Source organism: Gallus gallus, chromosome 25, assembly GCF_016699485.2.
Source record: "Gallus gallus isolate bGalGal1 chromosome 25, bGalGal1.mat.broiler.GRCg7b, whole genome shotgun sequence".
NCBI lineage: Eukaryota > Metazoa > Chordata > Aves > Galliformes > Phasianidae > Gallus > Gallus gallus.
In genome coordinates this window covers 1,500,059-1,523,966 of record NC_052556.1, presented here as the reverse complement: position 1 = coordinate 1,523,966, position 23,908 = coordinate 1,500,059, and the positions used below count along the sequence as shown (strand labels likewise).

The 23,908-nt window shown below is 51.5% G+C and overlaps 7 protein-coding genes across 7 annotated transcripts; all 7 read left to right on the top strand.

Moving 5' to 3' along the window:
• Positions 1-1,679: 1,679 nt before the first annotated feature.
• On the top strand, positions 1,680-2,765 carry LOC121107567 (feather keratin 3-like). Its single transcript, XM_046904010.1, has 2 exons — positions 1,680-1,716; positions 2,050-2,765. Exon 2 carries the CDS (start codon positions 2,071-2,073, stop codon positions 2,365-2,367), a length of 297 nt encoding a protein of 98 aa, XP_046759966.1. The 5' UTR covers positions 1,680-1,716; positions 2,050-2,070; the 3' UTR covers positions 2,368-2,765.
• Positions 2,766-4,615: 1,850 nt separating this feature from the next.
• LOC121107566 (feather keratin 3-like) lies at positions 4,616-5,701 on the top strand. The gene is made up of 2 exons (XM_046904009.1): positions 4,616-4,652; positions 4,986-5,701. The coding sequence occupies exon 2, from the start codon at positions 5,007-5,009 to the stop codon at positions 5,301-5,303; it is 297 nt and encodes a 98-aa protein (XP_046759965.1). The 5' UTR covers positions 4,616-4,652; positions 4,986-5,006; the 3' UTR covers positions 5,304-5,701.
• Positions 5,702-7,551: 1,850 nt separating this feature from the next.
• LOC121107565 (feather keratin 3-like) lies at positions 7,552-8,637 on the top strand. Its single transcript, XM_046904008.1, has 2 exons — positions 7,552-7,588; positions 7,922-8,637. Exon 2 carries the CDS (start codon positions 7,943-7,945, stop codon positions 8,237-8,239), a length of 297 nt encoding a protein of 98 aa, XP_046759964.1. The 5' UTR covers positions 7,552-7,588; positions 7,922-7,942; the 3' UTR covers positions 8,240-8,637.
• A 1,850-nt stretch (positions 8,638-10,487) lies between these two features.
• Positions 10,488-11,573, top strand: LOC121107564 (feather keratin 3-like). Its single transcript, XM_046904007.1, has 2 exons — positions 10,488-10,524; positions 10,858-11,573. Exon 2 carries the CDS (start codon positions 10,879-10,881, stop codon positions 11,173-11,175), a length of 297 nt encoding a protein of 98 aa, XP_046759963.1. The 5' UTR covers positions 10,488-10,524; positions 10,858-10,878; the 3' UTR covers positions 11,176-11,573.
• A 1,850-nt stretch (positions 11,574-13,423) lies between these two features.
• LOC100859249 (feather keratin 3-like) lies at positions 13,424-14,554 on the top strand. Its single transcript, NM_001277963.4, has 2 exons — positions 13,424-13,460; positions 13,794-14,554. The coding sequence occupies exon 2, from the start codon at positions 13,815-13,817 to the stop codon at positions 14,109-14,111; it is 297 nt and encodes a 98-aa protein (NP_001264892.3). The 5' UTR covers positions 13,424-13,460; positions 13,794-13,814; the 3' UTR covers positions 14,112-14,554.
• A 2,435-nt stretch (positions 14,555-16,989) lies between these two features.
• LOC426914 (feather keratin 1-like) lies at positions 16,990-17,789 on the top strand. The gene is made up of 2 exons (NM_001277964.3): positions 16,990-17,016; positions 17,350-17,789. Exon 2 carries the CDS (start codon positions 17,371-17,373, stop codon positions 17,665-17,667), a length of 297 nt encoding a protein of 98 aa, NP_001264893.1. The 5' UTR covers positions 16,990-17,016; positions 17,350-17,370; the 3' UTR covers positions 17,668-17,789.
• Positions 17,790-20,539: 2,750 nt separating this feature from the next.
• Positions 20,540-21,671, top strand: LOC100859427 (feather keratin 1-like). The gene is made up of 2 exons (NM_001277807.3): positions 20,540-20,576; positions 20,910-21,671. Exon 2 carries the CDS (start codon positions 20,931-20,933, stop codon positions 21,225-21,227), a length of 297 nt encoding a protein of 98 aa, NP_001264736.2. The 5' UTR covers positions 20,540-20,576; positions 20,910-20,930; the 3' UTR covers positions 21,228-21,671.
• The last annotated feature ends 2,237 nt before the right edge of the window (positions 21,672-23,908 follow it).

Here is a 23,908-nt window from a genome sequence, read left to right as displayed (position 1 = left end):
AGAGGTGAATGGGAATGTAGTCAGGCAAGGCATGCCAAGAGAGTCCAGGTGCTCTCTCACATTTATATATCTATAGGGAGCTAAGGTTTTCATAGTCCATTTCATATGATGAAGCAAATATTTTAATTTTTGGACTGTACATTTGTGAGGCCAATGCCCAAAGAGGCAAAGCTCTGACTGGCTGTTACATCTCAAAGAGTATTCTTTTGCCCATCCCTCCTCCAAGCACATCTGCCAAACCCTTGAAGTGGAGAGAGCCCCAAAGAAGTCCAAGTGAGTCCAACGCTGTTGAAATCTGAGCCCTCCTGTGATTTGTTACTACATCTGTGTCTTGAGCATGGGTGGGTATAATGGGTAGGAGTGCAAGCTGGAAACGCAGAGCCTATCTTCTCAAAACGGAGGAACTGGGCAGCATCTGTGATATCTCCTGAAAACAATGCAGAGTGCAGGAATGGAGCAGGATTAGAATGGTATCCCCCGGTGGTATAATCCTGTGGTCAAAAGCACGATGTATTGTGGAGTCCTAACATACGCCTCACTGTGGACTGAATGGAAATGGGACTGGAGTAGCCCTGTAGGGCTCCTCCAAAATTCCCATTGAGCTGCCGCGCAGACTGTGCCTGGGGAGGTCCCAATCCTGGGTTAATTTTGTCCCTCAAGGGAGAGACTTCAAGCTGAGGAGACTGAGGGAGTGGTACAGCACCAACTTTGGTCTTAGTCCTCCTTCCCAGACCCCTGTCTTCCACAGCTCCTGCTTTGCTCCTGCCACTCTGATCCTGCCTCCAATGGTATCAGGGGAACCTGTGGTGCCACTGATCATGCATCAGTCTTGGAGAGCACTCGCAGAGCTCCTGGACACGGAAGGGTATCTGCTGGAAATCCCATCAAGTATTTGGTTGTGCCCACTGGGCCGTCAGTCTGGGTGGCCAAAGCGCAAGTTGTGTGAAAGACATGGGCAGGTGGAGGGACACGTATCAATTGCTTACGTGTGCTTTTGTCACTGGCATTCCTCCTAGTTTAACAGAGGTCACAAGCAAGGTGTCGTTGGAGAGTCGTAGCCTACACTGCCTATGCTTTTTGAACGATGCGATTTAAGGCAGGGATGTATGAAGGAGAGAAATAAGATTGCAAAAGAAGAGGCAGGCCCATTGCTGCCAAGAGCAACAATTAATGTGAGAGAGATTCCAAAATCCAAGAGCAGAAGTGGCCTGACTGGAAAGGTGATTTTAACAGAATGTAAGCGTAGCCTTAGAGTGATGATGCTGGCCTTGAGACAGTGAAGTCCAGCCTGAAGCTTCACGGTTAGGAGGAGAAGAACGGCAGTCATCAGCAGCGTGTTAAATCAAGGCCCCAGAGTCGCAGGCTGGCATCCCCTGGAGTGGTGAGAAAGTCATCATCGGTGGCTGTATCATCAGGTTGTGCCTACGTGTCCATTTCTCTGGAAATACTTTGGACGGTAATGCAGTCACTTGAAAGGAATGCGAATGATAGAATGGGTGCGATTAGAAATGGGAAACAAAATGGTAGCATCACTAGAACTTAAAATAGACACTATTTTCTGCAATGGTCAGAGTTTTGCATGCAAGATGAGCTATTTGTAAACATTAGCATCTGAAGCATGCTCTGTGCCTGGGGCGGACTAGACCAGTATAAAAGGCAGTGCAGCACCAGGCTCCCTCATCCACTTCTCTTGCCTTCTCCTCCTTGGTGAACAAGGTGAGCTGCAGTGGCTTTCTCCTCACTCTTCTCTTTCTCAGCTTCTCCTCTAGTTTTTCTCACCTCCAGGGTGCCTTTGCCTCTGTTTAGGCCTTGGTGTGAGCCTTGCTCCTAGATGTTCTTCCCACCAGCTCTGTCCTGCTTTCCAGTGTGGGGGGAGGAGGGGGAAAGCCTTGAACGGACTTTTCTGGGGCTTCTGGGGATCTGGGTTGCCAAGCCTCTCTATGTGCCTACGCTACTTATCCCAGCTTCCCAGCCTGTACCTCCTCCCTTGGCCAGCAGGCTGCCAGGCTGTTGCTCATGCTGCCTGTGCTTCTCCTATCCCCTCTCCAGGTCCACCTCCATCCCACCACCATGTCCTGCTTCAGTCTGTGCAGCCCCTGTGGCCCGACCCCGCTGGCCAACAGCTGCAACGAGGTCTGTGTGCGCCAGTGCCAGGCCTCCCGGGTGGTGATTCAGCCCTCTCCCGTGGTGGTCACCCTGCCTGGACCCATCCTCAGCTCCTTCCCCCAGAACACCGCTGTGGGCTCCAGCACCTCTGCTGCTGTTGGCAGCATCCTGAGTGAGGAGGGAGTGCCTATCTCCTCTGGTGGCTTTGGCATCTCCGGCCTGGGCAGCCGCATCTCTGGCAGTAGGTACCCGCCCTGCTAAGGGTGAGGTGGACGTCCCATGAACCCCTTGCCCAGGAAGCCCAAAGCCAGGTGACAGACTGAGGACAGAGCTGCTGGCCAGCATTTCCAGACGGGCTGAGCACCCTGGCCAGATGTTATAGCCCGGGAATATGACCAGCAGATGTCTTCTTCTTCTACTTTCCTCTGAATATCACGAGTTCATCTTGTGTCCTGCTGTCCTGTGCCTTGGGTTTATCCTGAAGCAAGTGGAAATGGCCTTGCTCCGTGTCCCATGTGTGGGACGAAGACATGATTCCCATTCCACTGGGAGCGTGTCTGAGTACCAGCTGCCCCCATTGCAACCTGTACCAGATCTCTTCTATCACGCATTGCTTCATTTCTATCTTCAGACTCAATAAAGTTGATGCTGCATTGCAATCTCAGTCTCCTTGTGTTCCTTCCTCATTGGAATGACTGGTTCGTCTGTGTAGGGGCTGATGTGGTGTTTTGGGTTGGAAAAGAGTTGGTTCTTACGGTCCTAATTGGACCTCCTGTCCACACAGAGTGTGAGGATACCTTCAAGACAGATGAACATTATAGGGAAACGGAAGAGGTGAATGGGAATGTAGTCAGGCAAGGCATGCCAAGAGAGTCCAGGTGCTCTCTCACATTTATATATCTATAGGGAGCTAAGGTTTTCATAGTCCATTTCATATGATGAAGCAAATATTTTAATTTTTGGACTGTACATTTGTGAGGCCAATGCCCAAAGAGGCAAAGCTCTGACTGGCTGTTACATCTCAAAGAGTATTCTTGTGCCCAACCCTCCTCCAAGCACATCTGCCAAACCCTTGAAGTGGAGAGAGCCCCAAAGAAGTCCAAGTGAGCCCAACATTGTTGAAATCTGAGCCCTCCTGTGATTTGTTACTACATCTGTGTCTTGAGCATGGGTGGGTATAATGGGTAGGAGTGCAAGCTGGAAACACAGAGCCTATCTTCTCAAAACGGAGGAACTGGGCAGCATCTGTGATATCTCCTGAAAACAATGCAGAGTGCAGGAATGGAGCAGGATTAGAATGGTATCCCCCGGTGGTATAATCCTGTGGTCAAAGGCACGATGTATTGTGGAGTCCTAACATACGCATCACTGTGGACTGAATGGAAATGGGACTGGAGTAGCCCTGTAGGGCTCCTCCAAAATTCCCAGTGAGCTGCTGCGCAGACTGTGCCTGGGGAGGTCCCAATCCTGGGTTAATTTTGTCCCTCAAGGGAGAGACTTCAAGCTGAGGAGACTGAGGGAGTGGTACAGCACCAACTTTGGTCTTAGTCCTCCTTCCCAGACCCCTGTCTTCCACAGCTCCTGCTTTGCTCCTGCCACTCTGATCCTGCCTCCAATGGTATCAGGGGAACCTGTGGTGCCACTGATCATGCATCAGTCTTGGAGAGCACTCGCAGAGCTCCTGGACACGGAAGGGTATCTGCTGGAAATCCCATCAAGTATTTGGTTGTGCCCACTGGGCCGTCAGTCTGGGTGGCCAAAGCGCAAGTTGTGTGAAAGACATGGGCAGGTGGAGGGACACGTATCAATTGCTTACGTGTGCTTTTGTCACTGGCATTCCTCCTAGTTTAACAGAGGTCACAAGCAAGGTGTCGTTGGAGAGTCGTAGCCTACACTGCCTATTCTTTTGGAACGATGCGTTTTAAGGCAGGGATGTATGAAGGAGAGAAATAAGATTGCAAAAGAAGGGGCAGGCCCATTGCTGCCAAGAGCAACAATTAATGTGAGAGAGATTCCAAAATCCAAGAGCAGAAGTGGCCTGACTGGAAAGGTGATTTTAACAGAATGCAAGCGTAGCCTTAGAGAGATGATGCTGGCCTTGAGACAGTGAAGTCCAGCCTGAAGCTTCACGGTTAGGAGGAGAAGAACGGCAGTCATCAGCAGCGTGTTAAATCAAGGCCCCAGAGTCGCAGGCTGGCATCCCCTGGAGTGGTGAGAAAGTCATCATCGGTGGCTGTATCATCAGGTTGTGCCTACGTGTCCATTTCTCTGGAAATACTTTGGACGGTAATGCAGTCACTTGAAAGGAATGCGAATGATAGAATGGGTGCGATTAGAAATGGGAAACAAAATGGTCGCATCACTAGCACTTAAAATAGACACTATTTTCTGCAATGGTCAGAGTTTTGCATGCAAGATGAGCTATTTGTAAACATTAGCATCTGAAGCATGCTCTGTGCCTGGGGCGGACTAGACCAGTATAAAAGGCAGTGCAGCACCAGGCTCCCTCATCCACTTCTCTTGCCTTCTCCTCCTTGGTGAACAAGGTGAGCTGCAGTGGCTTTCTCCTCACTCTTCTCTTTCTCAGCTTCTCCTCTAGTTTTTCTCACCTCCAGGGTGCCTTTGCCTCTGTTTAGGCCTTGGTGTGAGCCTTGCTCCTAGATGTTCTTCCCACCAGCTCTGTCCTGCTTTCCAGTGTGGGGGGAGGAGGGGGAAAGCCTTGAACGGACTTTTCTGGGGCTTCTGGGGATCTGGGTTGCCAAGCCTCTCTATGTGCCTACGCTACTTGTCCCAGCTTCCCAGCCTGTACCTCCTCCCTTGGCCAGCAGGCTGCCAGGCTGTTGCTCATGCTGCCTGTGCTTCTCCTGTCCCCTCTCCAGGTCCACCTCCATCCCACCACCATGTCCTGCTTCAGTCTGTGCAGCCCCTGTGGCCCGACCCCGCTGGCCAACAGCTGCAACGAGGTCTGTGTGCGCCAGTGCCAGGCCTCCCGGGTGGTGATTCAGCCCTCTCCCGTGGTGGTCACCCTGCCTGGACCCATCCTCAGCTCCTTCCCCCAGAACACCGCTGTGGGCTCCAGCACCTCTGCTGCTGTTGGCAGCATCCTGAGTGAGGAGGGAGTGCCTATCTCCTCTGGTGGCTTTGGCATCTCCGGCCTGGGCAGCCGCATCTCTGGCAGTAGGTACCCGCCCTGCTAAGGGTGAGGTGGACGTCCCATGAACCCCTTGCCCAGGAAGCCCAAAGCCAGGTGACAGACTGAGGACAGAGCTGCTGGCCAGCATTTCCAGACGGGCTGAGCACCCTGGCCAGATGTTATAGCCCGGGAATATGACCAGCAGATGTCTTCTTCTTCTACTTTCCTCTGAATATCACGAGTTCATCTTGTGTCCTGCTGTCCTGTGCCTTGGGTTTATCCTGAAGCAAGTGGAAATGGCCTTGCTCCGTGTCCCATGTGTGGGACGAAGACATGATTCCCATTCCACTGGGAGCGTGTCTGAGTACCAGCTGCCCCCATTGCAACCTGTACCAGATCTCTTCTATCACACATTGCTTCATTTCTATCTTCAGACTCAATAAAGTTGATGCTGCATTGCAATCTCAGTCTCCTTGTGTTCCTTCCTCATTGGAATGACTGGTTCGTCTGTGTAGGGGCTGATGTGGTGTTTTGGGTTGGAAAAGAGTTGGTTCTTACGGTCCTAATTGGACCTCCTGTCCACACAGAGTGTGAGGATACCTTCAAGACAGATGAACATTATAGGGAAACGGAAGAGGTGAATGGGAATGTAGTCAGGCAAGGCATGCCAAGAGAGTCCAGGTGCTCTCTCAAATTTACATATCTATAAGGAGCTAAGGTTTTCATAGTCCATTTCATATGATGAAGCAAATATTTTAATTTTTGGACTGTACATTTGTGAGGCCAATGCCCAAAGAGGCAAAGCTCTGACTGGCTGTTACATCTCAAAGAGTATTCTTGTGCCCATCCCTCCTCCAAGCACATCTGCCAAACCCTTGAAGTGGAGAGAGCCCCAAAGAAGTCCAAGTGAGCCCAACATTGTTGAAATCTGAGCCCTCCTGTGATTTGTTACTACATCTGTGTCTTGAGCATGGGTGGGTATAATGGGTAGGAGTGCAAGCTGGAAACGCAGAGCCTATCTTCTCAAAACGGAGGAACTGGGCAGCATCTGTGATATCTCCTGAAAACAATGCAGAGTGCAGGAATGGAGCAGGATTAGAATGGTATCCCCCGGTGGTATAATCCTGTGGTCAAAAGCACGATGTATTGTGGAGTCCTAACATACGCCTCACTGTGGACTGAATGGAAATGGGACTGGAGTAGCCCTGTAGGGCTCCTCCAAAATTCCCATTGAGCTGCCGCGCAGACTGTGCCTGGGGAGGTCCCAATCCTGGGTTAATTTTGTCCCTCAAGGGAGAGACTTCAAGCTGAGGAGACTGAGGGAGTGGTACAGCACCAACTTTGGTCATAGTCCTCCTTCCCAGACCCCTGTCTTCCACAGCTCCTGCTTTGCTCCTGCCACTCTGATCCTGCCTCCAATGGTATCAGGGGAACCTGTGGTGCCACTGATCATGCATCAGTCTTGGAGAGCACTCGCAGAGCTCCTGGACACGGAAGGGTATCTGCTGGAAATCCCATCAAGTATTTGGTTGTGCCCACTGGGCCGTCAGTCTGGGTGGCCAAAGCGCAAGTTGTGTGAAAGACATGGGCGGGTGGAGGGACACGTATCAATTGCTTACGTGTGCTTTTGTCACTGGCATTCCTCCTAGTTTAACAGAGGTCACAAGCAAGGTGTCGTTGGAGAGTCGTAGCCTACACTGCCTATGCTTTTTGAACGATGCGATTTAAGGCAGGGATGTATGAAGGAGAGAAATAAGATTGCAAAAGAAGAGGCAGGCCCATTGCTGCCAAGAGCAACAATTAATGTGAGAGAGATTCCAAAATCCAAGAGCAGAAGTGGCCTGACTGGAAAGGTGATTTTAACAGAATGTAAGCGTAGCCTTAGAGTGATGATGCTGGCCTTGAGACAGTGAAGTCCAGCCTGAAGCTTCACGGTTAGGAGGAGAAGAACGGCAGTCATCAGCAGCGTGTTAAATCAAGGCCCCAGAGTCGCAGGCTGGCATCCCCTGGAGTGGTGAGAAAGTCATCATCAGTGGCTGTATCATCAGGTTGTGCCTACGTGTCCATTTCTCTGGAAATACTTTGGACGGTAATGCAGTCACTTGAAAGGAATGCGAATGATAGAATGGGTGCGATTAGAAATGGGAAACAAAATGGTAGCATCACTAGAACTTAAAATAGACACTATTTTCTGCAATGGTCAGAGTTTTGCATGCAAGATGAGCTATTTGTAAACATTAGCATCTGAAGCATGCTCTGTGCCTGGGGCGGACTAGACCAGTATAAAAGGCAGTGCAGCACCAGGCTCCCTCATCCACTTCTCTTGCCTTCTCCTCCTTGGTGAACAAGGTGAGCTGCAGTGGCTTTCTCCTCACTCTTCTCTTTCTCAGCTTCTCCTCTAGTTTTTCTCACCTCCAGGGTGCCTTTGCCTCTGTTTAGGCCTTGGTGTGAGCCTTGCTCCTAGATGTTCTTCCCACCAGCTCTGTCCTGCTTTCCAGTGTGGGGGGAGGAGGGGGAAAGCCTTGAACGGACTTTTCTGGGGCTTCTGGGGATCTGGGTTGCCAAGCCTCTCTATGTGCCTACGCTACTTATCCCAGCTTCCCAGCCTGTACCTCCTCCCTTGGCCAGCAGGCTGCCAGGCTGTTGCTCATGCTGCCTGTGCTTCTCCTATCCCCTCTCCAGGTCCACCTCCATCCCACCACCATGTCCTGCTTCAGTCTGTGCAGCCCCTGTGGCCCGACCCCGCTGGCCAACAGCTGCAACGAGGTCTGTGTGCGCCAGTGCCAGGCCTCCCGGGTGGTGATTCAGCCCTCTCCCGTGGTGGTCACCCTGCCTGGACCCATCCTCAGCTCCTTCCCCCAGAACACCGCTGTGGGCTCCAGCACCTCTGCTGCTGTTGGCAGCATCCTGAGTGAGGAGGGAGTGCCTATCTCCTCTGGTGGCTTTGGCATCTCCGGCCTGGGCAGCCGCATCTCTGGCAGTAGGTACCCGCCCTGCTAAGGGTGAGGTGGACGTCCCATGAACCCCTTGCCCAGGAAGCCCAAAGCCAGGTGACAGACTGAGGACAGAGCTGCTGGCCAGCATTTCCAGACGGGCTGAGCACCCCTGCCAGATATTACTGCCTGGGAATATGACCAGCAGATGTCTTCTTCTTCTACTTTCCTCTGAATATCACGAGTTCATCTTGTGTCCTGCTGTCCTGTGCCTTGGGTTTATCCTGAAGCAAGTGGAAATGGCCTTGCTCCGTGTCCCATGTGTGGGACGAAGACATGATTCCCATTCCGCTGGGAGCGTGTCTGAGTACCAGCTGCCCCCATTGCAACCTGTACCAGATCTCTTCTATCACGCATTGCTTCATTTCTATCTTCAGACTCAATAAAGTTGATGCTGCATTGCAATCTCAGTCTCCTTGTGTTCCTTCCTCATTGGAATGACTGGTTCGTCTGTGTAGGGGCTGATGTGGTGTTTTGGGTTGGAAAAGAGTTGGTTCTTACGGTCCTAATTGGACCTCCTGTCCACACAGAGTGTGAGGATACCTTCAAGACAGATGAACATTATAGGGAAACGGAAGAGGTGAATGGGAATGTAGTCAGGCAAGGCATGCCAAGAGAGTCCAGGTGCTCTCTCACATTTATATATCTATAGGGAGCTAAGGTTTTCATAGTCCATTTCATATGATGAAGCAAATATTTTAATTTTTGGACTGTACATTTGTGAGGCCAATGCCCAAAGAGGCAAAGCTCTGACTGGCTGTTACATCTCAAAGAGTATTCTTGTGCCCAACCCTCCTCCAAGCACATCTGCCAATCCCTTGAAGTGGAGAGAGCCCCAAAGAAGTCCAAGTGAGCCCAACATTGTTGAAATCTGAGCCCTCCTGTGATTTGTTACTACATCTGTGTCTTGAGCATGGGTGGGTATAATGGGTAGGAGTGCAAGCTGGAAACGCAGAGCCTATCTTCTCAAAACGGAGGAACTGGGCAGCATCTGTGATATCTCCTGAAAACAATGCAGAGTGCAGGAATGGAGCAGGATTAGAATGGTATCCCCCAGTGGTATAATCCTGTGGTCAAAGGCACGATGTATTGTGGAGTCCTAACATACGCCTCACTGTGGTCTGAATGGAAATGGGACTGGAGAAGCCCTGTAGGGCTCCTCCAAAATTCCCATTGATCTGCGGCGCAGACTGTGCCTGGGGAGGTCCCAATCCTGGGTTAATTTTGTCCCTCAAGGGAGAGACTTCAAGCTGAGGAGACTGAGGGAGTGGTACAGCACCAACTTTGGTCTTAGTCCTCCTTCCCAGACCCCTGTCTTCCACAGCTCCTGCTTTGCTCCTGCCACTCTGATCCTGCCTCCAATGGTATGAGGGGAACCTGTGGTGCCACTGATCATGCATCAGTCTTGGAGAGCACTCGCAGAGCTCCTGGACACGGAAGGGTATCTGCTGGAAATCCCATCAAGTATTTGGTTGTGCCCACTGGGCCGTCAGTCTGGGTGGCCAAAGCGCAAGTTGTGTGAAAGACATGGGCAGGTGGAGGGACACGTATCAATTGCTTACGTGTGCTTTTGTCACTGGCATTCCTCCTAGTTTAACAGAGGTCACAAGCAAGGTGTCGTTGGAGAGTCGTAGCCTACACTGCCTATGCTTTTTGAACGATGCGATTTAAGGCAGGGATGTATGAAGGAGAGAAATAAGATTGCAAAAGAAGAGGCAGGCCCATTGCTGCCAAGAGCAACAATTAATGTGAGAGAGATTCCAAAATCCAAGAGCAGAAGTTGCCTGACTGGAAAGGTGATTTTAACAGAATGTAAGCGTAGCCTTAGAGTGATGATGCTGGCCTTGAGACAGTGAAGTCCAGCCTGAAGCTTCACGGTTAGGAGGAGAAGAACGGCAGTCATCAGCAGCGTGTTAAATCAAGGCCCCAGAGTCGCAGGCTGGCATCCCCTGGAGTGGTGAGAAAGTCATCATCAGTGGCTGTATCATCAGGTTGTGCCTACGTGTCCATTTCTCTGGAAATACTTTGGACGGTAATGCAGTCACTTGAAAGGAATGCGAATGATAGAATGGGTGCGATTAGAAATGGGAAACAAAATGGTCGCATCACTGGCACTTAAAATAGACACTATTTTCTGCAATGGTCAGAGTTTTGCATGCAAGTTGAGTTATTTGAAAACATTAGCATCTGAAGCATGCTCCGTGCCTGGGGCGGACTAGACCAGTATAAAAGGCAGTGCAGCACCAGGCTCCCTCATCCACTTCTCTTGCCTTCTCCTCCTTGGTGAACAAGGTGAGCTGCAGTGGCTTTCTCCTCACTCTTCTCTTTCTCAGCTTCTCCTCTAGTTTTTCTCACCTCCAGGGTGCCTTTGCCTCTGTTTAGGCCTTGGTGTGAGCCTTGCTCCTAGATGTTCTTCCCACCAGCTCTGTTCTGCTTTCCAGTGTGGGGGGAGGAGGGGGAAAGCCTTGAACGGACTTTTCTGGGGCTTCTGGGGATCTGGGTTGCCAAGCCTCTCTATGTGCCTACGCTACTTATCCCAGCTTCCCAGCCTGTACCTCCTCCCTTGGCCAGCAGGCTGCCAGGCTGTTGCTCATGCTGCCTGTGCTTCTCCTGTCCCCTCTCCAGGTCCACCTCCATCCCACCACCATGTCCTGCTTCAGTCTGTGCAGCCCCTGTGGCCCGACCCCGCTGGCCAACAGCTGCAACGAGGTCTGTGTGCGCCAGTGCCAGGCCTCCCGGGTGGTGATCCAGCCCTCTCCCGTGGTGGTCACCCTGCCTGGACCCATCCTCAGCTCCTTCCCCCAGAACACCGCTGTGGGCTCCAGCACCTCTGCTGCTGTTGGCAGCATCCTGAGTGAGGAGGGAGTGCCTATCTCCTCTGGTGGCTTTGGTATCTCCGGCCTGGGCAGCCGCATCTCTGGCAGTAGGTACCCGCCCTGCTAAGGGTGAGGTGGACGTCCCATGAACCCCTTGCCCAGGAAGCCCAAAGCCAGGTGACAGACTGAGGACAGAGCTGCTGGCCAGCATTTCCAGACGGGCTGAGCACCCTGGCCAGATGTTATAACCCGGGAATATGACCAGCAGATGTCTTCTTCTTCTACTTTCCTCTGAATATCACGAGTTCATCTTGTGTCCTGCTGTCCTGTGCCTTGGGTTTATCCTGAAGCAAGTGGAAATGGCCTTGCTCCGTGTCCCATGTGTGGGACGAAGACATGATTCCCATTCCACTGGGAGCGTGTCTGAGTACCAGCTGCCCCCATTGCAACCTGTACCAGATCTCTTCTATCACGCATTGCTTCATTTCTATCTTCAGACTCAATAAAGTTGATGCTGCATTGCAATCTCAGTCTCCTTGTGTTCCTTCCTCATTGGAATGACTGGTTCGTCTGTGTAGGGGCTGATGTGGTGTTTTGGGTTGGAAAAGAGTTGGTTCTTACGGTCCTAATTGGACCTCCTGTCCACACAGAGTGTGAGGATACCTTCAAGACAGATGAACATTATAGGGAAACGGAAGAGGTGAATGGGAATGTAGTCAGGCAAGGCATGCCAAGAGAGTCCAGGTGCTCTCTCAAATTTACATATCTATAAGGAGCTAAGGTTTTCATAGTCCATTTCATATGATGAAGCAAATATTTTAATTTTTGGATTTTATAGACGTGAGGCCAATGCCCAAAGAGGCACAGCTCTGACTGGCAGTTACATCTCAAAGAGTATTCTTGTGCCCATCCCTCCTCCAAGCACATCTGCCAAACCCTTGAAGTGGAGAGAGCCCCAAAGAAGTCCAAGTGAGCCCAACATTGTTGAAATCTGAGCCCTCCTGTGATTTGTTACTACATCTGTGTCTTGAGCATGGGTGGGTATAATGGGTAGGAGTGCAAGCTGGAAACGCAGAGCCTATCTTCTCAAAACAGAGGAACTGGGCAGCATCTGTGATATCTCCTGAAAACAATGCAGAGTGCAGGAATGGAGCAGGATTAGAATGGTATCCCCCAGTGGTATAATCCTGTGGTCAAAGGCACGATGTATTGTGGAGTCCTAACATACGCCTCACTGTGGTCTGAATGGAAATGGGACTGGAGAAGCCCTGTAGGGCTCCTCCAAAATTCCCAGTGAGCTGCCGCGCAGACTGTGCCTGGGGAGGTCCCAATCCTGGGTTAATTTTGTCCCTCAAGGGAGAGACTTCAAGCTGAGGAGACTGAGGGAGTGGTACAGCACCAACTTTGGTCTTAGTCCTCCTTCCCAGACCCCTGTCTTCCACAGCTCCTGCTTTGCTCCTGCCACTCTGATCCTGCCTCCAATGGTATCAGGGGAACCTGTGGTGCCACTGATCATGCATCAGTCTTGGAGAGCACTCGCAGAGCTCCTGGACACGGAAGGGTATCTGCTGGAAATCCCATCAAGTATTTGGTTGTGCCCACTGGGCCGTCAGTCTGGGTGGCCAAAGCGCAAGTTGTGTGAAAGACATGGGCAGGTGGAGGGACACGTATCAATTGCTTACGTGTGCTTTTGTCACTGGCATTCCTCCTAGTTTAACAGAGGTCACAAGCAAGGTGTCGTTGGAGAGTCGTAGCCTACACTGCCTATTCTTTTGGAACGATGCGATTTAAGGCAGGGATGTATGAAGGAGAGAAATAAGATTGCAAAAGAAGGGGCAGGCCCATTGCTGCCAAGAGCAACAATTAATGTGAGAGAGATTCCAAAATCCAAGAGCAGAAGTGGCCTGACTGGAAAGGTGATTTTAACAGAATGTAAGCGTAGCCTTAGAGTGATGATGCTGGCCTTGAGACAGTGAAGTCCAGCCTGAAGCTTCACGGTTAGGAGGAGAAGAACGGCAGTCATCAGCAGCGTGTTAAATCAAGGCCCCAGAGTCGCAGGCTGGCATCCCCTGGAGTGGTGAGAAAGTCATCATCAGTGGCTGTATCATCAGGTTGTGCCTACGTGTCCATTTCTCTGGAAATACTTTGGACGGTAATGCAGTCACTTGAAAGGAATGCGAATGATAGAATGGGTGCGATTAGAAATGGGAAACAAAATGGTCGCATCACTAGCACTTAAAATAGACACTATTTTCTGCAATGGTCAGAGTTTTGCATGCAAGTTGAGCTATTTGTAAACATTAGCATCTGAAGCATGCTCCGTGCCTGGGGCGGACTAGACCAGTATAAAAGGCAGTGCAGCACCAGGCTCCCTCATCCACTTCTCTTGCCTTCTCCTCCTTGGTGAACAAGGTGAGCTGCAGTGGCTTTCTCCTCACTCTTCTCTTTCTCAGCTTCTCCTCTAGTTTTTCTCACCTCCAGGGTGCCTTTGCCTCTGTTTAGGCCTTGGTGTGAGCCTTGCTCCTAGATGTTCTTCCCACCAGCTCTGTCCTGCTTTCCAGTGTGGGGGGAGGAGGGGGAAAGCCTTGAACGGACTTTTCTGGGGCTTCTGGGGATCTGGGTTGCCAAGCCTCTCTATGTGCCTACGCTACTTGTCCCAGCTTCCCAGCCTGTACCTCCTCCCTTGGCCAGCAGGCTGCCAGGCTGTTGCTCATGCTGCCTGTGCTTCTCCTGTCCCCTCTCCAGGTCCACCTCCATCCCACCACCATGTCCTGCTTCAGTCTGTGCAGCCCCTGTGGCCCGACCCCGCTGGCCAACAGCTGCAACGAGGCCTGTGTGCGCCAGTGCCAGGACTCCCGGGTGGTGATCCAGCCCTCTTCCGTGGTGGTCACCCTGCCTGGACCCATCCTCAGCTCCTTCCCCCAGAACACCGCTGTGGGCTCCAGCACCTCTGCTGCTGTTGGCAGCATCCTGAGTGAGGAGGGAGTGCCTATCTCCTCTGGTGGCTTTGGCATCTCCGGCCTGGGCAGCCGCATCTCTGGCAGTAGGTACCTGCCCTGCTAAGGATGAGGTGGATGTCCCAGGAGCCCATTGCCCAGGAAGCCCAAAGCCAGATGCCATATTGAGGATGGAGTTGCTAGCCAGCATTTCCAGATGGGATGAGCAACCTTGCTCTGTCCTGCAAAGCAGAGAGTGAATCCTGGATGCCTGCCTTGTCTGTCTGGCAATGCTGCCACCTGATGTCTTCTTCTTCTCCCACTTTCCACTCATCGTCATTAGGAGTCCATCTGGTCTCCTGCTGTCCTGTGCCTTGGGTTCATCCTGAAGCAAGTTGAGATGGTCCTGCTTCTTCTTCCTCTTGTCTTCTGAGGGAGAAACACCTGAATCCCATGGTGGTGATGGAGTGTCTGAGTGCTGGCTTTTTTCATTGAAGCATGGGCAAGATCACTTCTATCATGCACTGCTTTGATTTCTTCTGTAGTCTCAATAAAGTTATGCTGCATTGTAGCCTCAGTCTTTCTGTGTTTCTTCCTTGTTGGGATGCCCAATCAATCATACTCTTCAGTGGGAAATGGGATATCTTGGAGCGTACAGATCAGTTCATGGAATCACAGAAAGGAAACGCTGGGGTTGTAAGGGACCTCGGGGAGCCATCTAGTCCAACCCACCAGCTAAAGCAGGTTCCCTGGAACAGTCAGCTCAGAAAACAGCCAGGTGGGTCTGGAATAAGTTCAGCAAAGGACAGACTACCAGCCGTCTGGGCAGCTATTTCCAGCACACTGACACTCCCACTTCCGTGGGAGTTCTGCTCCCACATCTTCCCTCTATGCCTACAGCTCAACTTCTGAAATGTTCAGGAATATGAGACCTGTCCAGAGCCACTGCTTGTATGTGTGCAGATCCAACATGCTGCAAACATGGTCGTCTAGCCACTCATCATATGACAATAGCACACAGGAGGAAGGAATAAGGAAATTCTCCTGGCTACAAGCACTGTAATTTGGGTCTTCTGCTGCAGTCTGGAATATCACCAGCATCAGAGACGGAAGTCACCTCTTGTGTGTGTGGCTGGCGTGTTGCATTGTGTCCCACTCTTCCACATGTGATGATTTCTGTGCTCCGAGGAAGTTCTCCCTTTCTTTTCTGTGGCAGATGAAGATGGTGTCCTTTGTTCTGGGTGCACGGGTGATGTCCTTATCAGGCACATCAGGGCTCAGAGAGCTGCCAGAGTCTCAGGGCCGTCCTGACGCTCACCTGGGGTCTCGCACCACACCCACTGACTCAGGCCTGTTGACCCAGGGCCGATATTACACCTCTGCCCTCGGCCTTTCTCCAGCTCAAGGGCACCAGTCTGGCTCTGTCGTGGGACAGGTCAGTTTATGCCCGACCATGGTCCCCTTGGTCTGGATGCACAGTTGCCTGGTGCTTTCCCAGCTCCCCCTTGGGTCTGTCTGTATTATTCTGGCTCTGCTCAGGAGTGTTGGCTCATGGTACTGTCCCAGCAGCTGAACGTGAGCTGTGCCCTGACTTCTGGGCCTGGTGACAGTGCTGCCATACCCCTGTGAACCTGATAGATGAGCTGATCTCTGGTGGACCTGTCTGGCATTTCTGCATCTCCCTTGCTCAGGCAATGTGTAATGAGGTCCACTGCTGGTGTGGCTCCTGGCTTCCATTCTCCTCATCTTCCTAAATGTGGCATTTGGTTGTGTCTCCATGATTAGAGAGTTGCCTGTGCCTGGTGGAGTCCCAGCATAATTGTGGAGGTCATTTTGTCGCTGCTGTGGGATGTGGCCTGGCTGGAGCCTGTGGTGTGCATGTCGGGTATCGCCTGCTGAGCAGTCATTCTCCATGGGCACTTATCACCTCAGGGCAATACTGCATAGAGCTTGATGTCCTCTTTTGGCACGTGTTCTCATGAAGGCCCTGACTCCTGCTGCTTTCTCTGCTGTCCTTGCTGGCAGTCCCAGATCTCATTTGCTTTGGTGCAAGTGTGCTTGCAGACTTGAAATGTTGTGTGTTTGTTGGTGTGTGCTGTTGTGTCAGGATGTAAGGACAAATCAGGACGCTACACATGGACATGGGGCTGGTGAAAAGCCACTCAATTTTTACCCAGTCTTTGTGTTTGATTGCGGCAGACATTGCAGTTTACAAGGAGTGCTCTACTCACGCATGTTTGTTAGAGTGCATTGTCCTTCACGGTAAAACTTTCCCACTGTGGTGCCAAGGGACTTCTCTCAGCTGCTGACTGAGGGAAGAGAAACAACAGTGAGGTATAGAATCATGGAATCATAGAATTGCTCAGGTTGGAAGTCTGACCTTCAAGATTATCTCGTCAAACTGTAACCTACCCGCACTACCCTAACTCTTTGGTCCCCTGAGAGCAGTGCTTGATGTCGTAGAACAGCTACATCCAGAAAGCAGAGAAGCCATCCTTGGACTGCTCACAGCTGAGGCAGGCTGAGCACATAGATGGGTGAAGCAAAGACCTTGTTGGTCTTTGCATATGAGTCTTGCCAGGAGTTTGACCATTAGGGACATGCTTACAAGGAAATGAGGCACTACACATTAAATAAAAGTTTTAAAGCAAGTAGCAGGGGAATAAGAGGCTGTCACCAGCCGATAGCGTTGGCCATTTCCATTCCCTTGCCTTCATCTCCTCTCTGTGCTTTTGAGTTCCTTCCTCAGAAATGCTTAGGTCTCTAATTCTGTCACTTGAAAGGAGCTGGCGTGGCAGAATGGACATGTCATGAACGGGGAAATGAAAACGGAGATGGAGCATTGTAGGGAAGAGAATTAACGCAGCAATTTCTGTAATTGTGCTGTTTTGCATACAAATGGGCTTGCCCTACTATAGCTCCATTCGCATGGGTTGGCTCTGGGCCTGGGGCGGTCCAGATCAGTATAAAAGGCAGTCCAGCACCAGGCTTCCTCATCCACTTCTCTTGCCTTCTCCTCCTTGGTGAACAAGGTGAGCTGCAGTGGCTTTCTTCTCACTCTTTTCTTGCTCTGCTTCTCCTCTTGCTCTTCTGGCCCCCATTGAGTCCGTGCCTCTGTACAAGCTTTGGTGTGAGCCTTGCTCCTTGATGGTGCTCCCACCAGCTCTGTTCTGCTTGCCAATATGGGGGGAGATGGGAGAAGGTCCTTGGCTGACTCTGCTGGGGCTCCTGGGGATCTGGGCTTCTATACACTCACTCTGCCTCATCACTACCTGTCCCTGCTTCTCAGCCTGTGCCTCCTCTCCTGACAAGCAGGCTGCCAGGCCGCTGCCCACACTAGCTGTGTTTTGCTGTTCTCTCTCCAGGTCCACCTCCATCCCACCACCATGTCCTGCTTCGATCTGTGCCGTCCCTGTGGCCCGACCCCGCTGGCCAACAGCTGCAACGAGCCCTGTGTGCGTCAGTGCCAGGACTCCCGGGTGGTGATCCAGCCCTCTCCTGTGGTGGTGACCCTGCCTGGACCCATCCTCAGCTCCTTCCCCCAGAACACCGCTGTGGGCTCCAGCACCTCTGCTGCTGTTGGCAGCATCCTGAGCCAGGAGGGAGTGCCTATCTCCTCTGGTGGCTTTGGCATCTCTGGCCTGGGCAGCCGCTTCTCTGGCAGTAGGTACCTGCCCTGCTAAGGATGAGGTGGATGTCCCATGAGCCCATTGCCCAGGAAGCCCAAAGCCAGATGCCATATTGAGGATGGAGTTGCTAGCCAGCATTTCCAGATGGGATGAGCAACCTTGCTCTGTCCTGCAAAGCAGAGAGTGAATCCTGGATGCCTGCCTTGTCTGTCTGGCAATGCTGCCACCTGATGTCTTCTTCTTCTCCCACTTTCCACTCATCGTCATTAGGAGTCCATCTGGTCTCCTGCTGTCCTGTGCCTTGGGTTCATCCTGAAGCAAGTTGAGATGGTCCTGCTTCTTCTTCCTCTTGTCTTCTGAGGGAGAAACACCTGAATCCCATGGTGGTGATGGAGTGTCTGAGTGCTGGCTTTTTTCATCAAAGCATGGGCAAGATCACTTCTATCATGCACTGCTTTGATTTCTTCTGTAGTCTCAATAAAGTTCATGCTGCATTGTAGCCTCAGTCTTTCTGTGTTTCTTCCTTGTTGGGATGCCCAATCAATCATACTCTTCAGTGGGAAATGGGATATCTTGGAGCGTACAGATCAGTTCATGGAATCACAGAAAGGAAACGCTGGGGTTGTAAGGGACCTCGGGGAGCCATCTAGTCCAACCCACCAGCTAAAGCAGGTTCCCTGGAACAGTCAGCTCAGAAAACAGCCAGGTGGGTCTGGAATAAGTTCAGCAAAGGACAGACCACCAGCCGTCTGGGCAGCTATTTCCAGCACACTGACACTCCCACTTCCGTGGGAGTTCTGCTCCCACATCTTCCCTCTATGCCTACAGCTCAACTTCTGAAACGTTCAGGAATATGAGACCTGTCCAGAGCCACTGCTTGTATGTGTGCAGATCCAACATGCTGCAAACATGGTCGTCTAGCCACTCATCATATGACAATAGCACACAGGAGGAAGGAATAAGGAAATTCTCCTGGCTACAAGCACTGTAATTTGGGTCTTCTGCTGCAGTCTGGAATATCACCAGCATCAGAGAGGGAAGTCACCTCTTGTGTGTGTGGCTGGCGTGTTGCATTGTGTCCCACTCTTCCACATGTGATGATTTCTGTGCTCCGAGGAAGTTCTCCCTTTCTTTTCTGTGGCAGATGAAGATGGTGTCCTTTGTTCTGGGTGCACGGGTGATGTCCTTATCAGGCACATCAGGGCTCAGAGAGCTGCCAGAGTCTCAGGGCCGTCCTGACGCTCACCTGGGGTCTCGCACCACACCCACTGACTCAGGCCTGTTGACCCAGGGCCGATATTACACCTCTGCCCTCGGCCTTTCTCCAGCTCAAGGGCACCAGTCTGGCTCTGTCGTTGTGGGACAGGTCAGTTTATGCCCGACCATGGTCCCTTTGGTCTGGATGCACAGTTGCCCGGTGCTTTCCCAGCTCCCCCTTGGGTCTGTCTGTATTATTCTGGCTCTGCTCAGGAGTGTTGGCTCATGGTACTGTCCCAGCAGATGAACGTGAGCTGTGCCCTGACTTCTGGGCCTGGTGACAGTGCTGCCATACCCCTGTGAACCTGATAGATGAGCTGATCTCTGGTGGACCTGTCTGGCATTTCTGCATCTCCCTTGCTCAGGCAATGTGTAATGAGGTCCATTGTTGGTGTGGCTCCTGGCTTCCATTCTCCTCATCTTCCTAAATGTGGCATTTGGTTGTGTCTCCATGATTAGAGAGTTGCCTGTGCCTGGTGGAGTCCCAGCATAATTGTGGAGGTCATTTTGTTGCTGCTGTGGGATGTGGCCTGGCTGGAGCCTGTGGTGTGCATGTCGGGTATCGCCTGCTGAGCAGTCATTCTCCATGGGCACTTGTCACCTCAGGGCAATACTGCATAGAGCTTGATGTCCTCTTTTGGCACGTGTTCTCATGAAGGCCCTGACTCCTGCTGCTTTCTCTGCTGTCCTTGCTGGCAGTCCCAGATCTCATTTGCTTTGGTGCAAGTGTGCTTGCAGACTTGAAATGTTGTGTGTTTGTTGGTGTGTGCTGTTGTGTCAGGATGTAAGGACAAATCAGGACGCTACACATGGACATGGGGCTGGTGAAAAGCCACTCAATTTTTACCCAGTCTTTGTGTTTGATTGCGGCAGACATTGCAGTTTACAAGGAGTGCTCTACTCACGCATGTTTGTTAGAGTGCAATGTCCTTCACGGTAAAACTTTCCCACTGTGGTGCCAAGGGACTTCTCTCAGCTGCTGACTGAGGGAAGAGAAACAACAGTGAGGTATAGAATCATGGAATCATAGAATTGCTCAGGTTGGAAGTCTGACCTTCAAGATTATCTCGTCAAACTGTAACCTACCCGCACTACCCTAACTCTTTGGTCCCCTGAGAGCAGTGCTTGATGTCGTAGAACAGCTACATCCAGAAAGCAGAGAAGCCATCCTTGGACTGCTCACAGCTGAGGCAGGCTGAGCACATAGATGGGTGAAGCAAAGACCTTGTTGGTCTTTGCATATGAGTCTTGCCGGGAGTTTGACCATTAGGGACATGCTTACAAGGAAATGAGGCACTACACATTAAATAAAAGTTTAAAAGCAAGTAGCAGGGGAATAAGAGGCTGTCACCAGCCGATAGCGTTGGCCATTTCCATTCCCTTGCCTTCATCTCCTCTCTGTGCTTTTGAGTTCCTTCCTCAGAAATGCTTAGGTCTCTAATTCTGTCACTTGAAAGGAGCTGGCGTGGCAGAATGGACATGTCATGAACGGGGAAATGAAAACGGAGATCGAGCATTGTAGGGAAGAGAATTAACGCAGCAATTTCTGTAATTGTGCTGTTTTGCATACAAATGGGCTTGCCCTACTATAGCTCCATTCGCATGGGTTGGCTCTGGGCCTGGGGCGGTCCAGATCAGTATAAAAGGCAGTCCAGCACCAGGCTCCCTCATCCACTTCTCTTGCCTTCTCCTCCTTGGTGAACAAGGTGAGCTGCTGTGGCTTTCTTCTCACTCTTTTCTTGCTCTGCTTCTCCTCTTGCTCTTCTGGCCCCCATTGAGTCCGTGCCTCTGTACAAGCTTTGGTGTGAGCCTTGCTCCTTGATGGTGCTCCCACCAGCTCTGTTCTGCTTGCCAATATGGGGGGAGATGGGAGAAGGTCCTTGGCTGACTCTGCTGGGGCTCCTGGGGATCTGGGCTTCTATACACTCACTCTGCCTCATCACTACCTGTCCCTGCTTCTCAGCCTGTGCCTCCTCTCCTGACAAGCAGGCTGCCAGGCCGCTGCCCACACTAGCTGTGTTTTGCTGTTCTCTCTCCAGGTCCACCTCCATCCCACCACCATGTCCTGCTTCAGTCTGTGCCGTCCCTGTGGCCCGACCCCGCTGGCCAACAGCTGCAACGAGGCCTGTGTGCGCCAGTGCCAGGACTCCCGGGTGGTGATTCAGCCCTCTCCCGTGGTGGTCACCCTGCCTGGACCCATCCTCAGCTCCTTCCCCCAGAACACCGCTGTGGGCTCCAGCACCTCTGCTGCTGTTGGCAGCATCCTGAGCCAGGAGGGAGTGCCTATCTCCTCTGGTGGCTTTGGCATCTCTGGCCTGGGCAGCCGCATCTCTGGCAGTAGGTACCTGCCCTGCTAAGGATGAGGTGGATGTCCCAGGAGCCCATTGCCCAGGAAGCCCAAAGCCAGATGCCATATTGAGGATGGAGTTGCTAGCCAGCATTTCCAGATGGGATGAGCAACCTTGCTCTGTCCTGCAAAGAAGAGAGTGAATCCTGGATGCCTGCCTTGTCTGTCTGGCAATGCTGCCACCTGATGTCTTCTTCTTCTCCCACTTTCCACTCATCATCATTAGGAGTCCATCTGGTCTCCTGCTGTCCTGTGCCTTGGGTTCATCCTGAAGCAAGTTGAGATGGTCCTGCTTCTTCTTCCTCTTGTCTTCTGAGGGAGAAACACCTGAATCCCATGGTGGTGATGGAGTGTCTGAGTGCTGGCTTTTTTCATCGAAGCATGGGCAAGATCACTTCTATCATGCACTGCTTTGATTTCTTCTGTAGTCTCAATAAAGTTATGCTGCATTGTAGCCTCAGTCTTTCTGTGTTTCTTCCTTGTTGGGATGCCCAATCAATCATACTCTTCAGTGGGAAATGGGATATCTTGGAGCGTACAGATCAGTTCATGGAATCACAGAAAGGAAACGCTGGGGTTGTAAGGGACCTCGGGGAGCCATCTAGTCCAACCCACCAGCTAAAGCAGGTTCCCTGGAACAGTCAGCTCAGAAAACAGCCAGGTGGGTCTGGAATAAGTTCAGCAAAGGACAGACTACCAGCCGTCTGGGCAGCTATTTCCAGCACACTGACACTCCCACTTCCGTGGGAGTTCTGCTCCCACATCTTCCCTCTATGCCTACAGCTCAACTTCTGAAATGTTCAGGAATATGAGACCTGTCCAGAGCCACTGCTTGTATGTGTGCAGATCCAACATGCTGCAAACATGGTCGTCTAGCCACTCATCATATGACAATAGCACACAGGAGGAAGGAATAAGGAAATTCTCCTGGCTACAAGCACTGTAATTTGGGTCTTCTGCTGCAGTCTGGAATATCACCAGCATCAGAGACGGAAGTCACCTCTTGTGTGTGTGGCTGGCGTGTTGCATTGTGTCCCACTCTTCCACATGTGATGATTTCTGTGCTCCGAGGAAGTTCTCCCTTTCTTTTCTGTGGCAGATGAAGATGGTGTCCTTTGTTCTGGGTGCACGGGTGATGTCCTTATCAGGCACATCAGGGCTCAGAGAGCTGCCAGAGTCTCAGGGCCGTCCTGACGCTCACCTGGGGTCTCGCACCACACCCACTGACTCAGGCCTGTTGACCCAGGGCCGATATTACACCTCTGCCCTCGGCCTTTCTCCAGCTCAAGGGCACCAGTCTGGCTCTGTCGTTGTGGGACAGGTCAGTTTATGCCCGACCATGGTCCCTTTGGTCTGGATGCACAGTTGCCCGGTGCTTTCCCAGCTCCCCCTTGGGTCTGTCTGTATTATTCTGGCTCTGCTCAGGAGTGTTGGCTCATGGTACTGTCCCAGCAGCTGAACGTGAGCTGTGCCCTGACTTCTGGGCCAGGGGTCAGTGCTGCCATACCCCTGTGAACCTGATAGATGAGCTAATCTCTGGTGGACCTGTCTGGCATTTCTGCATCTCCCTTGCTCAGGCAATGTGTAATGAGGTCCATTGTTGGTGTGGCTCCTGGCTTCCATTCTCCTCATCTTCCTAAATGTGGCATTTGGTTGTGTCTCCATGATTAGAGAGTTGCCTGTGCCTGGTGGAGTCCCAGCATAATTGTGGAGGTCATTTTGTCGCTGCTGTGGGATGTGGCCTGGCTGGAGCCTGTGGTGTGCATGTCGGGTATCGCCTGCTGGGCAGATATTTTCCCTGGGTGCCTGCCGCTTCAGGCCAACACTGCATAGAGCTTGATGTCCTCTTTTGGCACATGTGTTTGGAACAACCCAGACTCCTGCTGCTGTCCCAGTTGTCTTTGCTGGCATTCCCAGATCTCATTTACTTCTGGGCAAGATTGCTTGCAGCCTGGAAGTGTTGTTGCATGTTTGTTGGTGTGTGCTGTTTTGTCAAGATGTAAGGGCAAAGCAAAATGCAAACTATGGACAGGGGGTGGTGGAGAACTGCTCAATTTTTGCCCAGTCTTTGTGTGTGTTTGTGGCTGACAATGCAATTTATCATAAGTGGTCAGCTAACGTTTGGTTATGAGGGAACAAAGTCCTTTTCTGTGAAACATGCCTTTTCTGGTGTCAGGGAACATCTCTCAGCTGCAGACAGAGGGAAGAGGAACCACAGTGGGGCTTCAATCTCCTGAGAGCAGTGTTTGATTTTGTAGAACTGCTAGAGTCAAAAAACAGAGCAGCAATCCTTGATCAGAACACATATATGGGTGAAGCAATGGCCGTGTTGGACTTTGCATATGAGTCTTGTTAGAAGTTTGACCTTCTACTCCATGTTTTTAATGAAAACATACCTAAAGCATAAGGGCAAAGCATTAAAGCAAGTTGCAGGGGAATGAGAGGCTGTCACCAGCCGACAGCGTTGGCCATTTCCATTCCCTTGCCTTCATCTTCTCTCTGTGCTTTTGAGCACCTTCTTCAGAAATGCTTAGGCTTCTAATTCTGTCACTTGAAAGGAGCTGGTGTGGCAAAATGGACGTGTCATGAACAGGGAAATGAAAAGGGAGCGTTGTAGGGAAGAGGAATAAGGCAGCAATTTCTGTAATTGTATTCTTTTGCATACAAATGGGCTTGCCCTAGTATAGCTCC

Excerpts from the sequence above, each read along its gene's own strand:
- LOC121107564 (XM_046904007.1), top strand. The coding sequence starts at position 10,879 with ATGTCCTGCTTCAGTCTGTGCAGCCCCTGTGGCCCGACCCCGCTGGCC.
- LOC121107565 (XM_046904008.1), top strand. The coding sequence starts at position 7,943 with ATGTCCTGCTTCAGTCTGTGCAGCCCCTGTGGCCCGACCCCGCTGGCC.
- LOC426914 (NM_001277964.3), top strand. The coding sequence starts at position 17,371 with ATGTCCTGCTTCGATCTGTGCCGTCCCTGTGGCCCGACCCCGCTGGCC.
- LOC100859427 (NM_001277807.3), top strand. The coding sequence starts at position 20,931 with ATGTCCTGCTTCAGTCTGTGCCGTCCCTGTGGCCCGACCCCGCTGGCC.
- LOC100859249 (NM_001277963.4), top strand. The coding sequence starts at position 13,815 with ATGTCCTGCTTCAGTCTGTGCAGCCCCTGTGGCCCGACCCCGCTGGCC.
- LOC121107566 (XM_046904009.1), top strand. The coding sequence starts at position 5,007 with ATGTCCTGCTTCAGTCTGTGCAGCCCCTGTGGCCCGACCCCGCTGGCC.
- LOC121107567 (XM_046904010.1), top strand. The coding sequence starts at position 2,071 with ATGTCCTGCTTCAGTCTGTGCAGCCCCTGTGGCCCGACCCCGCTGGCC.